A 20,217-nucleotide genomic window follows, 5' to 3' on the forward strand; every position below is an offset into this window, starting at 1 on the left:
CTATAGTTGAGCTGCTGTTCATCATTTATGGTCCTAAAGTGAATGGTTCTTCACTTGTATTACAACTGAAATCTCTTAAACTGCATGCAAATTAGCAGTGCGGGCAGCTTTCTGTTTTCACCACTTAACCTTATCTGCCCCTTTAAGTCCCTTGTCTACACCTTATTATCATTTGTCTCAGATTGTCTACAGGTTTCAGGGAGTTTTCCTAAAATCTTAAAATAATCTGCCCCGTACATGATCTTGGTCAGCCACTTATCATGTGTTGCCACTACATATTGTGGTGGTAACAATAGTAATAGTAATATTTTCAGCTCTCTAGGAACGTGATTGACATGGCCATGGAAGTATCTTTAAAGGTTTTCCATAACCACGTAAGCATGATACCGTCTCAACGGTTATGACGCTCTTGAGCACTTCCATAAGCTGCTGATTGAGAAAGCTGCATCTGAAATATTACTTTAGCATTATGGGATGGTCCTCATAAATATTTGTCTGGGTCAAGGGAGCTGTCTGTGGTGAGCCAGGCCAAGCATGGTGCACTTGTTTGTTTGTGCTCGTCAACAGTGCAGATTGTTAGTTGTTACCTTCTGTTTTTTTTATTAAAGTGAAACATGTTTCATATGTTAGTATTTCCTTACGCGGTAGCTGGTGCAGGGCATATTTTCAGTCTGAGGAAATCAGATATACTCAATTCAGTTTTTTTTCTGACTGTAAAGGTACTATTCTGTAAACAAAAATTTAGCAGCTCTCTCCCTCCCTCTGCTGGTAGGACAACTGTCAGAAAATTCTAAATTCCTCCTCTTCATCATTGACAATTTTCACAATATCATATTGGTATGTTGCATTTTGTTTTAGATCTAAAAAGCTGCCCCTGGAAAATGGAAATATTCCATCCATTACTACACATTCACAATTGTCCAATAGATATGAGTTAGATACCAAGTAATGTAAATTCTGAAATTTTACTCATTCAGTGAATTAAGGTAGACAGTTACTTTCTGGCTGAATTCTGTTCAAATAAGTTAAATGCGCTATGCTAGTTAAACATGATCACGTTCCTAACTCTTGACAGCCATAACAACACTAGTGAGAATCTTTAAAGTGAAAAATGACATATTATTCACGTTTTCCGTCCCTTGTTTTCTACTGCATCACAAATGCGCTCAAGTAGGATGTGCCACCTTTTGAGTGAGCGGTAAGTAGTCCATTGGGGCGAGAAGATGGCAGGACCGCGAGCTCTCACGGCCCTCCCCCTTGTCCAACTGCGGCGCTGTGGCTCGGGTGGTGGGTTTGCAGGAGATACAGGAGCAGGACCAGGCCTGGTTCCTCCTGCCTCTCCAGCGTGACCCCAAATGTCTCAGTGGGTCTTTCATATCTTTCACATCCGTGGTACATGTGGGTTGGGGATGTGGCGCTACAGATGGCTGCATGGTTAAAATGTGCAGAACATCTCTACTTAACATATTTTATCAAGTGCTTTGCCCCAGGGCTCCCCTGAGAGAGAATACCACTCAGCACTCAAACACAGCGAGTGCCATGCCGCAGCGAACAGAGCCAAGAAGCTCCCCAGAGAAATCACCAGCTATGTCCGCCATTGTTCATTTGAATTCACCATCCAGAACTTAAACAAAAGAAACAATCTACACATAGATCTAAAAAACCTCAGGAAAATGAACCCATTTGAATGAACTCATCTGAATACATTTTATACTTATCACGTCAAGTCATTCATCACTTATCAGCTTTTCCCTTTGCTCGGCTTTATTTAAATGAGTCCTGTATATCAACTTTATTATTTTTGAGACATACTTTCACTTCTCTTGAATACCTCTGCTAGCTGCACATAAACGGTGCTCTCTGGACAGCATCATCACCTCGTCTATCTTAATAGACATCTGATGACGAGTCTTCCTCCAGAAAGGCCTGATCCTGGCACAAACCCTCTGTTTCCACAGACCCAAATCTGCATTTTGTTTGTTTGTTTCGTTTATTTTTGCCCCTCACTCTTCTGCGTGTGGAGCAACACGGTGCAGCATGTGTAACACGTGTAGTGTAACATGTGTAGCACGTGTAGTGCCATTTGTTCTCACTGATGGGGTCTAGGATGCCAGCTAACTTCACCACCTCTGTAAATCATGGTGATTATATGGTGATAATATGTTATTTGGATACTTGGATGACACATCTTGATCTTGTTATGGTCAATTTTCCGGGAAACGATGCAGTGTTAAGTTGAACATGTGGCTAAACATGTCCTGGACTTTCTGCCTTGGCAGTATTGCTAGGATTCCCCACACTTTCAGCCTTGTGAGATGAACCCCTAAACTGAGCCTTGTTCTAGCCTCTCCCCCGTTTTGTGGATCACAATCAACTGGTCTTATTTAAAGAGGATGGTGTCGCAAACACATTTGCTCATATGTGCTCATCGATTACCGCTGAACATTTCTCACAGGATAATAGATGTTACTTGCACGTTTACGTAATAGTTATTCTTCAGGCCTTGTAGCTGTTCAAATAGTCTTGGCACGGGTTCATTGCAGTTATTTTGGTGGCCACTGGGTGGTGGTAAAAAGTCAATCTACAGAAACTGAAAAAAAGCATTTTTCCTGCTTCTCATTAATCTAGCTTTTTTGCACACTAAAATATATTATACTTCTCTATGGTTTGTGTATTTAAAGTACAAACTTACACACTTCCCACTCTCTGGATGGAGATTCTGATATTCAAGTCAAGAGTCAAAAGAATTTATTGTCATTTACATCTGGAAACAGGTTTCCACGTACAATAAAATAATTTATTTGCTCCTTGCCAACAATATTAGTAATAATTAATGTTAGTATACTTAACAGAATTAGTAAACATAATTATTATGTGAAACTTACTTTTTGCAAAACATAAGTTGTTTCAGGCTGTTCGGGGCTTTTCCTGAAGTAGTGGTTAGGAATGCAGCGTGAGCTCTAGAGCAAGAAATCAGGTTTGAATCTCAGCTGTGCCAGTTGCAGCCCATGACTGCTGAGCTGATTAGTAATTTACCAAGACATGGTGGACAAACTCAAACTCGTTGGCATGTACTTTTGCAGACTGACTGTGTAGTCTAGTAAAGGGGTGAAATGTGCTACTTTTTAAAATGACCAAGGACATTTGGGTAATTAAATTGTTCAGAAAAAAACCTAAGCTGTGTCTATTAAGAAAAGGAGTAATCCAATCGTTAGCTCTTCCCTCTCAAGTGCCGCGCTGTTAAATGGTGTGACACGGTGCTAAAACCACTGGCTGGAAAAGTGTCTTTATGTGCCTTTGAGCAGACAAAACAATACAAGAGGTATCAGAAAACGTTAATGGCTCCATGTGTACAACACTGATACCTCTAACTATCTGCCCACAGTCATAGCAGTGGAGGTGCAATGGAAGGTGTCCTATACCTGAACCCTGCGGTCGAGGAACAGGACAGACCAGAACCTCCGTTTAAAAGAGCTCAAAAGCAATAGGGGGAAATGGCAGACCTAAGGATGTGTGGTTTTATAGTGCACTCTCCTTGTGGGAAAGACTGGCTGCAATATTCTCATGACCTTCTGTGATGCATTTCATCTTGCTTGTATCTATTTGTTTAAATATCAAGCTTCACTGTGCTGTAGAGAAGGTCCTTCCAGATCTCCTTTTGTTACAGAAAAAGGTCATGGATGTTAAGACTTTTGGTGGTTGCTAAAACTTAACTTTTATCCCGTTCGAACCTCCATGACCCAGATCTAGACTTTCATTCGTCACTCTTTTTTTCATGTTCGTTTTTATGCTGTTACTAATTTGCTGTAGCTACTAATAATGTGCTGTGGGATAAAGCAATGAAGCAGTTAATAAATTGAGCATTATGTATTTGATTAATTAGCTCGTCCTTGGAACCTAGCAGAAGCTGTAGTCTTTAGGCATTATTTATCATTGGATGCTTTGACTACAGAAATAGTAACCAAAAATCCTCTTCAAAATGAGTGAAACATCCTATTCACTGCAGTCAGCACCTAGATACAAATACCAATAAAGTAGCTGTATAAAGAATGTTAGTTTATTGCCTGTGAACTAACAGATATCCATAATTAAATGTAATCATATATTTTTTTCCCTTTTGTTTGTGACTGAATTAATCTGTTTAAATATTAAACTGTTGAAGTTATCTGTCACAGTGAAACACTGGTCTGACCAGGGTTCCTCATGTTTTACTGACTGGATTATGTGTTTTAATGACTGGATTGTTTTACTGACTGGATAATGTGTCTTCCTGGTTTGCTAGTCACAAAGTTACAGCTGAGGAATCATGTAAAATGTAGTTTGTTATTTCTTTGTGTATAAAAATAATTAAATACACTTACTGATATACAAGGGGATAATTGAGGCATTACACTTTGGTCATTGTCTTGCACACTGTTGTAAATAGGGCTCTATGAGTGCTTGTCATGCAGCTGTATGCTCCTGTTTTCATAGTAACTGTCAACATCACTACAACTCCCAGAATTCCGTACACAGATCCAGTCATTGTCTGTTAACACACTCTTCATCACTGGACAACTGTCTTCACCAGTTCATTATTTCCTGTTTCTCTCTTTCTCAGTGTTAGAACTCATCCCTGTGCACACTGAGTTACATTTCTCTTGTTTGCCATATTGTGATCCTGACCCTGTTATTTTGTTTCTGTCTCTGCCTGTGCCCACTTGCATTGTTGTTTTTTTTTTTTTTTTTTGCTGTTCTGATTTTTACTTGGACTTTGAATTTGCCAAGATGTCCAACTCGGCTTATTTTTAATTTTTTTGGCTCTGACCCTTAGAGCTTGGATCACTGTGTTGTTACACTACACAATTGATTACAAACACTCTATCAGTATGCTAGTATTCTGGATGAATTAGACATCTCATTGTGGGGGGGCATAAATGTAAGCCTGGAGTTGTGTTAGCATTAGCATCAAAGTGATGTTTCTTCTTGTTGAATGTCTAGTTAAGGTCAAAAACAGTCCAGAATTACAGTTCATATCTTTCATTTCCAGATAAAACCCACACTGACCTGGGATGTTGTTGCCCTTGCGTGCCTATAACCGCCTTCTGTCTGCTCTGGTGGGCTTGTTACTGCATGGACCTGTTACTGAACACTTCCATCATCACTGCGAGCTTCAACGTTGGATGGCAATCACACAAGCAAGAGCAGCCCAGTTTCATTTATCACCATCATTTTCCAGAAATGATCCCTCCTATAAATATGACCTCAGAGATACAGTACAGGGACATTTATTGTTAGTATTTGACTCATGGCCAATTTGGAATGATTTTTAAAACTCCACCAACTCCAACCATGCCTAAGTGTCTTTAAAAAAAATGCGGACGGTTCTCTGAAGGCATGCCTTCATTAGGTGTCAGATATGTTCAGCCTAGCTGTTCCAACTTGTTACATTTTTTCCCCTTTCATACCACCGATGAGAATCTGTTGGCTACAAAGGAGATATTTTTGGGGTTTTAAGTCTTTGGTCTTTAAATAGTGCTTTGCCTTTCTGCACTATATACTGTGCAGCAAATTTTGTCATTGAATCCAGCTGGTGCCCCCTGAAAAGTTAGTTTAAAAAAGAGTAAATTGGTACAAATGTCCCCCTGGTAAGATACTGTTACCATTAACATTAGCAAAGCGTAGCCAAATGTAACCATGACCTCATGATTGGAGGCAAGTCAAAACATTATTTGGCCAGAGGTACTCCTAAAGACAGTCACCCCTCCTTGTAAAACACATAGTTAAACTTAAACAAAATACCCACTTTGATGTCTGAAAGGAAGATAAAATCTTTTTTTTTTTATTTGAGTAGTGTCCTTGAAAGTCATTTTAACATCCAGCAATTAAATAGAAGGTTAAATGGTCCTTAAGCCATAACCTTCTGTTTACTTGACAACTGATATTTTATGGTAAGAAACATGCTTCACCCTGCTAATATTTGTCATTCACTGTCAACATGACATCCAGAATATCAGCTATTTTCAGTCCTTCTAAACTCAATCTGCACCTGAGAAGAACACAGTGCTGAAAAGGTCAGATTTGATGTGGCTTTTAATGATGGCGTTTAACTTTTACTGCTCATTGTTATTCACTGCAGGTGGATTGACAGAGCTCTCAGTTGACGTGATTGCCAGGTGTTCTCAAAAGAGATCATGAAGGGTTTAATTTCTTTCAAGTGTCATTTATTAACTCAGACATAGCTGACACGGTAATAAGTCATAGGCTGAAAAAAGCACATGCTCTAAATCAGGTCTGAGGTAATCGTGTGGTGATTGGTTAAAAACTCCTGGAAATGAATGACAGCAGGTATTTCAGACCTCAAAGATTTTTACACATTGTCACCTTTGGCACCAAAAATATTTATATAAGTAATCTTCTTTTATCAAATTTGAGTTTACCTACAAATTTTAATTAAACTTTGTTTTCTGAGTTATTTTTGTTTTCTTTTTTTATTCCTTCTGGGAGTATATGGTTTCAGCAACTTGAAATATCAAAGAAACACAGTTGTTTTAGTACACTGACATCTTCCAGTCTACACATAGATATGAAATTGTAATCTTTCACAAAATCTTTTTAGAAAGTGTTTTTTTTTTCCTTTCCCTATTAGATCTGTGTACATTCACACAAATGAACAGGCTATCAACCAATAAATTGCATCAGAGCACCTGAATGTTTGGTCCCAACTGGACAATGTTAGATAATACATTCTTCTGCTTACAGCTGTCCCTGTGCTCATGTTTGAAGCCCCTGAAGCAGCTCTACCTTCTCCAGGAAGATCATACCTTGGACATTAAAGTACATCCTCACGACTAGTGACCTTCTATGTTTTCTCTATAATAACTTGCGATGGCAGTAAGTATTTGGTGACAGCCAGCTGTAACCTCTCCCTGCCTTGTCCTAAACGTACCAAGTGCTTTGATAAAGGAATGTACTGGGAACAGGCCTGGCTTTGGATGCAGGCATGTTCCAACAAACCCAGAGGCCACTGCTCACATTCAGAGCTCCTCGGGTCCCAGAAGCAGCCCTCTGTTCATCTGCTGTTTTCAGACTGCTTCCCAATACTCATAATTGCAGGCTTGGAGGGCACTGGACCAAGTCAGCAGCCCAGTGTGCACTTAGAGAGTGTGCAAGTACACGGTGTGAGAAATATCAGGCAATCGGGCCCCAACAAGCAGCAGGAAATTATAGTGTTTGAGTCCATTTGAACTCTATGGTATAAACTGGAATTCAAATGAAGAGCTGGTAGTCTTTTCATCCATTTATGTTTGTGTGCCTGTATTCAGAAAGAAAGGAATGTGTGTGTGTGTGTGTGTGTGTGTGTGTGTGTGTGTGTGTGTGTGTGTGTGTGTGTGTGTGTGTGTGTGTGTGTGTGTGTGTGTGTGTGTGTGTGTGCAATGTTTGAGTTGGAGAAAAATTCTGGACACTTCCTCACGTAAATCACACACAGTGTGATTGGGCATACCATTCATCTGGTGCAAAAAATATATTCATGCAAGAATGAAAATATTTCATCAATCCTTTTGAAGAATCTGGGTTCATTAATTTCCTCTGTACTCTATGCAATCACATATTCTATCTGAGGAAATGTTTGCCCAAATTGAAAGTGTTTGATATTACTGCAGAAGTGAGAAGGAACCAAAGCTCACACTGACATGCCTTGGATGTTATCAAGAGTATGCATTCCTCAGAGGTCAAGACGCATTTTCAGACATCATACCTGAGATGGACAGACCGCCTCACAAGTACCCAAAGAGTGATTTGAGAGGTTTGCTGTGTGCTCTGCTCTTTGGACACAATGAATTCCACCTAATCCATACCACAAGCATGCAGAGGCAAATAACCCCGCGTTAAGTCAACAGTTCTATTTACACCTCGTCGTCTGGAAGGAAAATGAGGTATGGAGGCATGTGGCAGAAGACAAAATCAACAGGAGGTGTTAAAAGAATGATGCCATATAGGCCTCCTGACATGTTTTGTTTCCAAACGTTCATAAAATCCGCCATGTTTTCCTAGTCCTTCACTGTATTGATAGAAGAGCAGCCTAATTCTTGTTTCTACATTTACTTTGCGTGTGTATTATTCCCCAACTTCCCCTGCTCTCAACAAAGAGCGTTACTGGCGGTTTGACTTCAGTCTCTTGCCTATCAAAAGTAGTTAAAACATGCCCCGCAGCTTTAAGTGGATCGCGTTATGACTGTAAAGAGGCTGTCCATATGCAAACTAATAATTAAATAAAGGTAACTAGTGTAGTATTTATTATAAACCGTTTTAACTCGCTGAGGCTCGTCTGTATTATCAGTAACAATCTGTCGTTGGCGCTGCTGAAGGGACTCTTTAGGACCCAGGGGAATAACACTTTTGTCAGACTTTTGGCTTCGCCACTTTCCCTCCTCGCGCTACCCCTGTCTGAGCGCGAGCTCTCGGCGCCCTCACACCAGCTGTGCGGCCGGCACGGAGACGCTCCGGAGCGAGAGGACGCGCGCAACACTTGCATCTGGATTCGCACATTCCATGTAGACTTTAGAAAGAGTCGGTCACGAAACCGAGATGGAAAAAAGGTATGCGTGCAGTTGTGAAGTTTTGAATGGGATTTTCTTAAGTCGATTAAAGTCCTACAACATACCTCTTCGTTGCAGGTGTCTCTCGTGGCTGGAGCCACTATTTTTCTGGTTCTTGATTTCATTGCCACCAGCTGCATCTCAATGGCCAGGTAAGGCCCAACGTTTCATATTTGCAGGCCACTTCTGCTGATACATTAACACGTGCTTTTATGAGAATTGCGTGGAGTGTCGCATCTTGCACTGTTACATTACTGTTACATCGGATACATGATTCCCTTTATTTAGGTGTATTTCAGGTTCTCATTTGCCTGTTGATACTGAAAATGGACCAAGGGGTTTATTCTAAATGTATTACAATTCTAGCAGCTCATTATTAACTTTACATGATGATGGTTTTGTTGTAGTTAAAAAATTGTATAATTAAGCCTGAAATGTTATCCAAATACAGGACTAACTGCATTGGCAGTGCATTATTGGTGTCGTTCATGATTTGCTTTTACAGATTATGGACGTGGCATTGTTTCTCTTCAAAAATGAAATGTCTTTCTTATACAACCTTTCCCATATGCCGGCTGTGTTGTTCTTTAAAGAACAAAGATACACTGTAAGTGCATCTAAATGTGAATGCCTTAACACAAGTCAACAAAAACAGATTCCTGGGAATGGGAACTTACTCGATCATCCAATGTTCCATTGACATCAGTCTGAGCTATTGATTTAAATGCGTCAGAATACCAGATCTGCCTGTCTGGTGTATCCCAGCATCCTTGGCTTTGTTGGAAAAGGCTCATGTTTTTCACATGACTTGATGTTAGATATTCAAATAGGTCCCAAGTCCTTTAACCTATCTGCCCTATAGCTGTCTCAGTAGTATGAAGAGGGTGTGGTTGGTACAGGCTACTTAGTATTGCTACAGATGTAGTGGCACTAGAACTTTCAGCAGACAGTGGGAAGTGGTCTTAATGAAGCATTGGGCTCTTCCAGTGTGAATTATTAACCCCCAACTCTTGTTGCAACCATGCAATTAGTTCAGCAGGAGGTCTATGCTGGTTTCACAGCTGCCATGCATGAGGCAGAGAGAAATCGAGAATGTGGTATCAATATTTGATTTGGCAGGGCTTCGTCTCAACCCCCACTTTACACTGTCAAAACTGTACAGAACAGGACTTGACAAAATAAACTATTGTAACACCAAAGTTGATGAGTTCAAATGAAAGTATCTTTCCTCTAATGTGGTACTTACAGGTTGTTAAAGTTAGGGAGTGTCAGTTCTAAAGACTTGGTTAGTCAGTGTATATCAGATCTCTCAATCCAGTGTGCGTACATTGATGCATATTCTGAAACAACTTAATGAGCTTAATTTTTTTTTGTCAAATAACAAACATTAATCATCCTAGAATTTTCATTTTTAATTCTAGTGATTAATTGATGTTTTTTGCCATCTAAATATATTGTGGGAAATGTAAAATCATAAAATCATTTATATCAATTATATATTACTGAGAACAGTCATGCTGCAATATATTATAATAAATCAGATGAAGATCCACCAATCACACATCACAATCACTCATCCATTCACACTCACCAGTGCTTTGAGTAATTCCCTGCACCTGTTCCTCGTTTCACTTCCCTATTGAAGTTCCACAGACGCCCCCTCTCCCCATCTTTTGCGTTTGAGCTCTGCAGTTGACTGCTAATGCCTGCCACTCTTACATTTCTGCATTTGGCTACCTGTACTGCTGATGCTCCTTTAAGTTTTTTTGCTTTTCATTCAAATGCCCTTTGTGTGTTTTATCCACACACGTCTCACTGTGTCTACATGTCACACTAACTTTCAGCCACTTTGGTTCATATGGAAAGACTAATATTTTGCCTATTATTAGATGCATTTAATAGGTGTACTGAGTGCCTTTCATGTTCATTTGACTGGCTGGCTATCTGCATTTTTTTTCCTGCAAAAAGTAATAAGCTTGTCCGTGTAGAGGAGGAGTCCTGTTGTATGAGGCTAGTCACTGATGCGTATCTCTCAGTGTATTCTCGATGTGATCTTGGTCAAGGCCACAGGTCTGTTGACGTTAGCTGTGAGTAATTAATCAGAGGCAGACTTGCTGCCTGAGACAAACCAGTAGCAAGTCCTTTTTCTGGGCTATTCACACAATAGGCAAAAGTGGTGCAAATCCACACAAGAGTACAGTGGTTCATATCCAGAGGTAAAGACTCTGTAAAGAACAGAGCCAGCCGTCGCAGTCGCCAGCCGAAGGTTAACGCTCGTGTGCGGATGCCAGCTGCAAATCCAGAAACTGATCATCATGAGAGAGGGAAGGTAAGAGAGGCCGGGGTTATAACGACGGGTGTTGTGGGCGGCATGTCCACTTCAAATGTTTACGATGTCCGGTACGTCACTGCTGCGAATGATGAATGCTGAGTTGCGCTGACCTCAAAGTTGCGTGAATTCTGTCGTATTTGCCATGCACAACAGATGTCAGCAGCACGTATGAAAATGTCTCAGTTCCGAAATGGAAATGTCAGTATTCAGAGTGTTTTTGTTGTTGTTGTTGACTGCGACACATCTGCGCAACAAAGGAACCTTGAAGTGCTCCAAATCCTGACAGTGCATTTCTACCACTGCAGATCTAAAGCAGCATGAGAAAGGGCCATTAAGCTGTGGTCACTGGGACTCAGAAAGCTCCTCTCTCCCCCGTCCTCATGGAGAATTCCCTTCCCATCCAATCTTCCTTCTTTAAGCACTTGTAGCCTGAGGCAGCCGAGCCGAGCCTGTGGGAAGCAGCCGTAAGGGAACACCCTGCTGACACATTTAATACACGCATGAGACAAGGGATTAAAAATCACAGCAAACAAGGGCCCCCCCACCCGCAACATGTGCTCGCATGAGCAGGGCAGGAAGGTCCCGTGGAGGGTGGAGCGCGGGACACCACCAATATGTTCTTAACTAGCAGCACTCCTCCTCTTCAACGCCCATCCTTTTGACTTCTGACTCGTTTCTTTTCTGTTCGGGATCATTTCGTGGATTTGGAAATGGTTACAGTCCGCATGATGTGGGAGATCTGAAAGCAGAGCTGTAATCTGAGCAGTCTGGCCAGTGAGAATGTTAGTGAAGCCTTGAGTTTGAAATTAAGGGATTCATAACTCATTAAGCCTCCTGAGGGCTACAGTGATTAATAGTGATGACTGCAGATTGAGGATGAGAGCAGGAGGGAGATTTTCCTCTGAAACCTCACTGAAAGATTTTCCTGCCTCTGGCACTTCTGAAATCTCAAAACATCTGTCTGTTCAGTCGTTCAGCCAGCATGATTCTGCTGGTGGTTTGGATTGACTCATCTCTATTGTTCTTGTATATAAATATATCTCAAAATTATAAAATTTTCCTCATCTCACATCTCATACTGTATATTGTGTTGGCACTTTGAAACAAGGTACTATTGAAGCTTAGTTGCTTAGGAGGGTTTTGAGGGTGTGTATCAAACATGATATGACTTGATAACTTACTTTGAAGATGAGTATGCATGCTGAAATCACACTTACTGTCTGGACTCGCTCTGCGGACAGTTTTAATAGAGAAAATGGTGTGTTAAATTTAGTGCTTTTTCGTGTGGAGTTGCTGCTTGCTTTGCCTTTTTCTCTCTCCCTGTGTAGCAGAGAGGTCAGCTAAGCCGAGCTCGCCTGTGCTTTTAGCGTGCGGCGACGCGCCTTTAGGTCAACGGCCGAGCTGACATGAGTGAAAGCAGAGAAAGGGCCGCGCTTAACCTCTGTTCTGCCTCAGCAGTTCCAGTGGCAGCAGTAATCCATGGATTTTCCAGCCAATAAACAGATTCACTGATGGCTGAAGTTTTCTTTTTCTTTTCACTCCCCCTGAACATTAACCGACGGGTCTGGGGGGGTCCTTCGCTATGGCCGAGACCTGCTGATTTAAGGATGTGAAATGCTTTCTCGCTCCTCCTTTCCATAGTGGTGCATAAAAGCGTACCTCTTCAAAGCAAAATGAGATCTACTTAACCCACTTCACCAGGGAGGCGTTGGTGGGGAGGGACCCCAGCGGTTCACCTCTCTTCTAGTGTCTAAATTCGAGAAACTGCTTTTGTCACTGCCTCAGATTCACGTCACCACCAAGGACACAGCAACTACGTGTCTGTCTCTCGGTGGCCATCAATCAGTTTCTGTTTAAAGAATGTTGGATTCCCCCCGCATTTGCTTTGTGCAAAACCTCAGTAAATCTCAAGATATTTCTAAGGTGATGCCAGTTCCATAAACGTTTAAATGACACACAGATTTGATACTTTCAAATGTAAAAATGTTAAATCTTGTTTAAAAACAGAAATCTGAGACACAAACTTTGAGTTTCAGCCTCCTTCCCCCACATGCCAGACTTCTCCCTAAGCCGGCCGGTTCATTTGCATGGCGTACTCAACACGCGGCCTGGACAAGATGCTGAGGGATGTGTAGGCTCAGTGTGCTTGTCAGATCATTCTTTGATTTCTTAATCCATCCCACCTGGATTCTCTGCTCTTTTTATGCTTGTCTGAGACATCTGACCTGACGTGTTTGTCTGGGCTTTGCCTTCATCTCTGGCTAGAAGGCGGGACAACAAAGGACCACTTTTGAAAATATTAGGTATACGCAACCTGCAAGGCTAGTAATAATTGTTTTTATTTGTGGTGCTATGATTATGTCGATCATACCATATGATGATATAATGATAACAATAATAACTGTGTGTGTGTGTGTGTGTGTGTGTGTGAGTGTGTGTGTGTGTAAAAGGTAAAATGTAAAAGGTAATGACCTTAAAATGCTACACCAGGGTTTTCCCGCTCACATGTATATGGAATAAAAAAGTCCTAACTTTTTAAAGTTTCATCCTAAATCCTCAGTGATATGTAAGCTCAAGTTCAGGTGAGCCTTGTGGCCTCTAGCTCACAGTTGCCTCACAAATCCTGTGGATTGTCTAGCATTGACAGAGGATTTATAACAGTGGTCCCTTTATTCTGTACACACTTACGTGTATGTCACACCTCGCTATTATGAAACGCACTATGTGCAGGTATCGGGGGCCGGAAGCTGGTCGGGAACGGGCAGCAACAGGAGTGCGTTTGCTGTGAGAGCAGAGAGTGTATTCGCAGCTTCGGACTGAAAGCACAACTGTTGCAGGCTCTGTGCATTCGGTCCACACCGGACTACTAGAGGCCACATCATGGAGAAAGAGCAAACCCAGAAGGGACGTTCCTCGGCGCGTTCGCCTGTGCAGCAGTTCGCAAGGGAGAAGGTTTACGAGAAGGGGAGAAGCCCTGGTGTCTGCAGGCTGCTGAGAGATCCTCAGCCCTGGAGCTGCGTTCTGTTCACCTACTCACATTCTGAAATTCACGACTGATATATAGTCAAATACCACAATCTGTAGCTGATCACAGCAGCAATAACTTAAGCCAGCATATATGATTCTAGTATGCATGCTCACTCTCATAAATACCAATGACCACACGCAAATCGGTGGTCTGAAGAACATGGTTGAACTGTAAGCAAACCAGTCATGGGGTTAAAACCGGGTAACTAAGTTGGAAGGGACCGTGTGTGTTTGTTATTCTGAGTAGGATCGAGACATGCAACGGGTTCCCACTGCTATTCGTGCATGATCCAAAAAGAACCGGCTGTGCACAGTTTACCCAGAACGTCGGTGGTCCAGGGCTGTGTCATTTTAGTTCAGAGCCATAAAATCACCCCGGACCAAAAGTGTGTCATCCTCAGTCAGGGCGGAGATGTTCTTCTCTAAGTAGGACTGCGCGTATCTTCGTCCCTGGTATCAGTAGTGCTGCTACATTTGCAAAGGTTTACTGATGCTTCTTTTCTTCATCTCTTCTAGATGTCTGTCTCATATATGCCAAGAGCTGAGAACTGGAATGCGCTGGTAAAACCAAAAAACCTAAAAAAAAATTTTTTAAAAAGCAAAAAACCAATAGGGAAGCTGTAATTAGCTGTAATTGTGACCTGAAAGGAGGATTTGTAAAGGCCTTTAGTGTGTTAGTATGTGCACCCAGCCATCACCAGGTGTAATAGGGCACTGAGGGCCTCTCACTGTTGCTGAATCCCTTCCTGGACAGAAACCTTTACTTATATTCTCTGTTTACCTATAATCTCAACAAGTTTACCTGCATAGTGCTATTTGACAAATGACAGACCACGAGGCTGTGTACACACATCAAGCGTCTTGAAAAGGCGCTGCAGGATGAAATAGCTGCAAAAAGCAAATGGGAGAGGTTAAGCAATGAGGAATTGCCATGTGTACTTTGGGACATTTAGTGGTTGCCGGGCAGAGTATATTTCTTTCTAGATCATGGTAAGGTCATGGTAGAGAGGGACAAAACGGCTGAATTCACTGGGTGGGCTCCTCGGACGTGATCGCATCTTGTTTTTCCAGCTGTTGTTGTGTGAGATTTAACTGATGGGGGGGGGGGGGGGGGGGTGTGTTTGTGATATCAGCGTGAACTTGTGATTTGATTATTTCTTTGTGCAGTATAAAGAACTTTTTTTTCACTTTTTTTAGCAAGTTTTTGGTTTCTGTTTATTTTTATTTTTTGCTTTGCCAGTAGATCTTGGTCAACACAAAAAAAAATCTGCATTAGCCAGTAGTATGCACAGGCAGCACCTTACAATCTCCATTTGGCACAAAACTCATTTAGGTTGTGCTACTGGAATAGATTTTGATATAATAGTAGTTACAAGAAATGAGAATACAATGAGAATTTGGACAGACTGGTGGGTCTTTGGAGTTTGAAGAGTTAACTCTGCAGACATCACTAAACAGTACTTAGTAAAGCATTTATTCGGTGATTACACTGAATATTGTAAATCTTGTGACATCTGCTCATTCCATGACGTGGAACACAGACTACTGTTTTGTATAATTGTTCTACATTATAGGTATTATGTTCTCCTGGAAACGACTTTGTACTGTCTGTTCTTGTCTGCAATTTTGAGGTACAGATTGTTACAGTAGTTATTCTCCGTTCTTTACAAATGTATTCACACGGCTGCAAAGCTCCATAGATAATGTGTTGGAATGAATTTTCTCTATTGTAATGTATTTTTGATATATAAATAAGCTTCAAGATGGACACAGGATTGCTAATAAATATGTGAAAATGGCTATCTTTGTCTCTGGAGCTGGAGTCGTTTCAACAATCTGGTAATTTCTGCAATCGACAGTCAGTAAGTGCTCACCTTCCAGGGTTAAAATGGGAAAAGTGGTTTCCATGGCCACCTGGTGCAGATTTTCCAGGTATTGTTGGGACTCTGTGTGAGAAACAAGATCCCCTTCCATGGCATTCCGTCCCCCTCCCAGGTTAAGGAGTGTTTACATGGTCCGAGTAACAGTCTGCTGAATACAGGCCTGGATGCAACAAGATACAGCCTCCCATGAAATCTATACTGCCTGCTTTATTCTCATGAATGAAAATGGGATTTGAATGACAGCTGCTCCACAACACATAAGATGTTAAGGGCAAATGCCGGTAAGTCTATGCTCGCGCTAGGTCTGGAATATCCCTTAAGATCAATACTGATTCACTGGTCAACTCCTACGTTACAGTGGGAAGTTAAGGCTCACTCTATATCCGCTCGTGGGATATTTAGACTCCAACACGATATTCCACGTCTTTCCTCTCCTGTTTCCTGATGGGCTTTCAATGTTCTTTGGCTTTTGAGAGGATCTGTACATTCGTCGCATCCATCTTTCTTTCACCGGCGGTGGCTTCTATAGACAGTTCTCTTGTTTCACGCCCTCAAAAACCACAGCGCGAGGGTGTGAAAGGCATGCTTCCCTTGGGCTGGGGAGATTAGCATCGCGAGCAGCAAGCCCGAGAACAAAACACAGATTTCAGCCCTTTGCATTCCGGGTCTGTTTAGAGCCCTTGCAATGGCGACTGGGCTTGGATGTAGGAGAAGGCACCTTTCGCAAAAGAACATCTTTTAGACGTCCCATCGTCCGCCAGGCCCAGGCACAAATCTCCGACCCGCCCCCTCTCCTCCCCATGATGCCATTCTTCCGTTGGAGGGCCTGTGTGATGAAGTACTCGTCCAGGATGTGACCGCTCCCTGCGGCCCCAGGAGCCCGGTGCGTCGGCGGGCTGCGTGTTGCTGCACGCGTGGATGACGCGAAAGGCAGACGCTTGCAGCTGCCTCCCACTCACACACTCCGGTTTCAGTGAGTCAGGCGTTTGTGGCTTTTTTGAATGGCCAGGCCTGCGGGGAGGCGTCTGTCTTGGCAACACCTCGGGGTATTTAAAACAGCTTAAGTTTTGATAAACGTTAAAGCAGACAGTATAGGTCAGGTACGTACAGAAAATGACCTGTGGTGACTGCATTTTTATTTCAGTGGTTGGAGCCAAAGAGAAAAGGCGAGTGTTCACTCAGAATCAGCCAGTGTCCTGGTGATGAATTTGAGCTCAGACAAAGAAAGGAGCCCTGTAGTCTTTGGGCAGACACAGGCCAGAGGGACCTGTGCCACACATTAAATGTAAAAGGAAGGGAAGAGACTGTTCTGGCAGTAAAAAAAGGATAATATGGCGGAATGGATGCAGTCTGGGCACCAGTTAGAATGACTTCATTAGTTTTGTGTTTCCCAACTGTAATCATTTTAATTCATTATTAGCAAAGATGGCTGTAAGCTCTGTAGGATAGTTTAAGCAATTAAGGCAAAGTAATTGTTCTGACAGGCACAGTAACTGCATCACTGTCTGTGGTAACCAGGAAATGTGCCTGGTTGGCTCTCTTGTTGAAAGCATATTGAAGGAAATTTCCCAGTATGGTTTGCTAATTAAACACATTAAATGCTACATTAAATGCAATCAAAACAGTCTCTAGATTAGACTCCTGGGAGGAATGGTCTGATATCACTTAAATGAATATTACTGCTTAAAATATGTTGGGGATCTTTTATAGTAGAAAGATCCCCTTTGAATGGATAAACTGATTTACTCCACAAATCCCCCAATTGAATCATGAAAGGAATGACTTTCAAGTAAATCTCTTGTGCTTTCCTATTCATTGAAATGCATTGGTTACCCAGCCCCACTCCCTAGAAAACTAAACACATTCTAAAAAGTCTTATAATTGTCTCCCTGCTAGTCTTACATTATCTTGGCACTGCTTTCTGGAGTGTGGTAGATTTATTGTGCTGGTACTGGTATGTTTCAGCCATCCAGAGAACTGGTCTGACTTTGTTCAATCAGCCAATAGTTCATAAAGGGATGTATTTTCCTAATAAAAAACATCTAACCACCCTTTCTTCAAATAGGAACGTTTATGCCTCAGTAGTCTACAAGCACTTTGTATATAAAATGTTTTGTCTAGTACACTCATGACAATAGAGGAAATTATGCAGACCCAAACTTCCGGACTGATACTTACCAATTACAGATACATAAAGAACAAGAAATATACATTTAACTAATGGAGCTGGTGCTGGTTCTCAGTAATTACAGGCCGGACAGCATCATACTGATGACATCATACTGATGAAAGAGCTTTGTCTGTAATCCTGATGGATGTGCTACATCTTAAGTAGTGTCGTAGCACCCATCAGTTTGAACTTCATGACATGATCGTGTCAGCTCATGTGAAGGTTATCCACGGATACAATTAGGTGCCTAATGGTCTTCATGCTTCTGGTCACCTCTCTCTGTCAACAGACCGCTGCTGGACTGAAAGCCTCCATTTGTAATTTTTAACACTCAGAGAAAAGGTCATAGTCTGATAATCCTTGAGTATTAGATTTCTTTGACAGTCAGTAACCAAGCAACAGGGATTAATTCCTCAGAACAGCCTGTGCCATGGAATTTGATGCCTGCTTTGAAACACAGCTCCCAAGATAGTTATGGCTGACTCCAACACTGTGCATCCATCCTGAGGTTTTTTTTTTTTCGCTCCCAGATGAAGTGTTGACATGCTAAAAAAAACAAAAACAAATCAGTGCACTTTGCTTTTTATGGCAGGACAGGATTAACATTCGCCTTGGATGGTGGCTTAATGCAAGTGCTCTTACTGTCTGCTCAGAACAGATGCCGCAGTGTTTACCAGTATTTCAAGTAAATTGAATTAACATATCATGCAGCAAGAGCCTTGGACAGAGCTTTGCTTAGGCCTGTTAAGGTCTTTTGTGATGATTCATTGATTTGGGAATAAACGGTAATAAACAAGGATAAAACAAAATGCCAAAGATGGAAAATTGGATTTCCTGAACTTGTGCTCTGGTCCCGTGGGCAGCTGAACAGTCCCGTTTGTGATGATATGCAGTGTGCAAGTATTGTTAACTTGTGCCACAACATTTGTCCTGATCTGTGTACGGCCAGAAAATATAACTTCAAATATAACTTCATTCAGTGCACCAGCCTTTAGACAGAGGGCTCTAATCTATGAGCGTAATTAGCAGCATAGGCATAAAATCCTGACAATGTAATCCATCTCTTCCCTTTAACATGGTCTTTTACATCCTAGAAGGTTCTGAATCTCAGATTTGTGGCTTAAACTAAACAACAAATTGGTCCTGTGCATAGTGGCAGATTCTCTTACTTAACAGTTCTCACCTTGTCCTTAGCAGCAGTATTGACATTATGATGAAGACCAGGTTTGCTATTTTACATTATCAGACCAGGTTTATCTTTTACATTAGTAAGGAATTGCAGCTTGTAGCATCAAGTACCCAATAATCATATTAAAATGCTTCTTTAGCAGTCTTCATTAGAAAAACCCATTATTTCTTTCACAGAACAAAATCACAATGGCCACACTTTGGCAGGCATCCTGTGTAAGACAGAAAGTTAAAGGATGGTTATATATTGCTAGCCTTTCTTTTTGCAAATCAAAAAGGGAGAGCCTTCCATTGAAGACAAAGGATATGGGTACTGAATCATACTGTCTCCGGGGTGTTGACTAAACCAGGAAGGAAGAATGTTTTAGTTGTTTACTGGCAAAGCTTTCTTGGTCCACATCGTTTATATCGCTCACAGATGTAGCATAGTGGCTTGATACAGAGCTTGAAAGAGCAAGTTGAGTTATTATCCAATCACATTAGGTAGTATGGTGCACAGGTTGGCATATCTGATGACAAAAAAATAAATAAATCATCCATAAATACGCAACCGGTGGTGTGGATATTCATAGATTATCAAAAAAAACTTGAAAGCTGCTTGACTAGTTGCTGTGTTACCGAATTATTATATGGTTATGATAATGAAAAAAACTATCCATTTAAATTACTGACTGACATAGGAATGTTAAGAATGCTGGTGGCCTGGTCAGATTGTCGGTGATTGGACAGACAGCACTAAAGCCACTGGGCTGTTTTAATAGATGCAACATCTTTCAGGAATGTGAACAACCACTGTCACCCTCAGGAGAACAGAAGCCCAAACAATGCGTGTTTTGTCATCACGCAGGTTTTGGGATCTTGACACAAATGTGCTTACGTGATTTGGCGTTTTGGCACTGCTAGCATGACTATGCTTTTATTTTGATGGTGTTTCCATGTCCTGGGGCACAGTTCTGTGCTTCTGGTCAGCCTTCATAAGCAAGTGTGTTTCAGCACAAGCTTTTGTGGGGGCAGCCTTAAACGGCAGTCCTGACTTGT

General features: G+C 41.6%; 1 protein-coding gene and 1 long non-coding RNA gene across 2 annotated transcripts in view; both read left to right on the forward strand.

The window, feature by feature from the left end:
• Nucleotides 1–5,768, forward strand: part of LOC143512338 (uncharacterized) — a 32,272-nt gene extending 26,504 nt beyond the window's left edge. Inside the window, exon 3 of the long non-coding RNA XR_013130439.1 lies at nucleotides 5,030–5,768. This is a non-coding gene — a long non-coding RNA (uncharacterized LOC143512338). The remainder of the gene's footprint in view (nucleotides 1–5,029) is intronic.
• A 2,362-nt stretch (nucleotides 5,769–8,130) lies between these two features.
• The window catches only part of col18a1a (collagen type XVIII alpha 1 chain a), a 63,470-nt gene continuing 51,383 nt past the window's right edge, over nucleotides 8,131–20,217 (forward strand). Inside the window, exons 1-2 of the mRNA XM_077002521.1 lie at nucleotides 8,131–8,579; nucleotides 8,658–8,731. Of these exons, the coding sequence (XP_076858636.1) occupies nucleotides 8,569–8,579; nucleotides 8,658–8,731 (85 nt within the window). The 5' untranslated portion in view covers nucleotides 8,131–8,568. The remainder of the gene's footprint in view (nucleotides 8,580–8,657; nucleotides 8,732–20,217) is intronic.

The sequence above is a fragment of the Brachyhypopomus gauderio genome, chromosome 4, assembly GCF_052324685.1.
Source record: "Brachyhypopomus gauderio isolate BG-103 chromosome 4, BGAUD_0.2, whole genome shotgun sequence".
Lineage (NCBI taxonomy): Eukaryota > Metazoa > Chordata > Actinopteri > Gymnotiformes > Hypopomidae > Brachyhypopomus > Brachyhypopomus gauderio.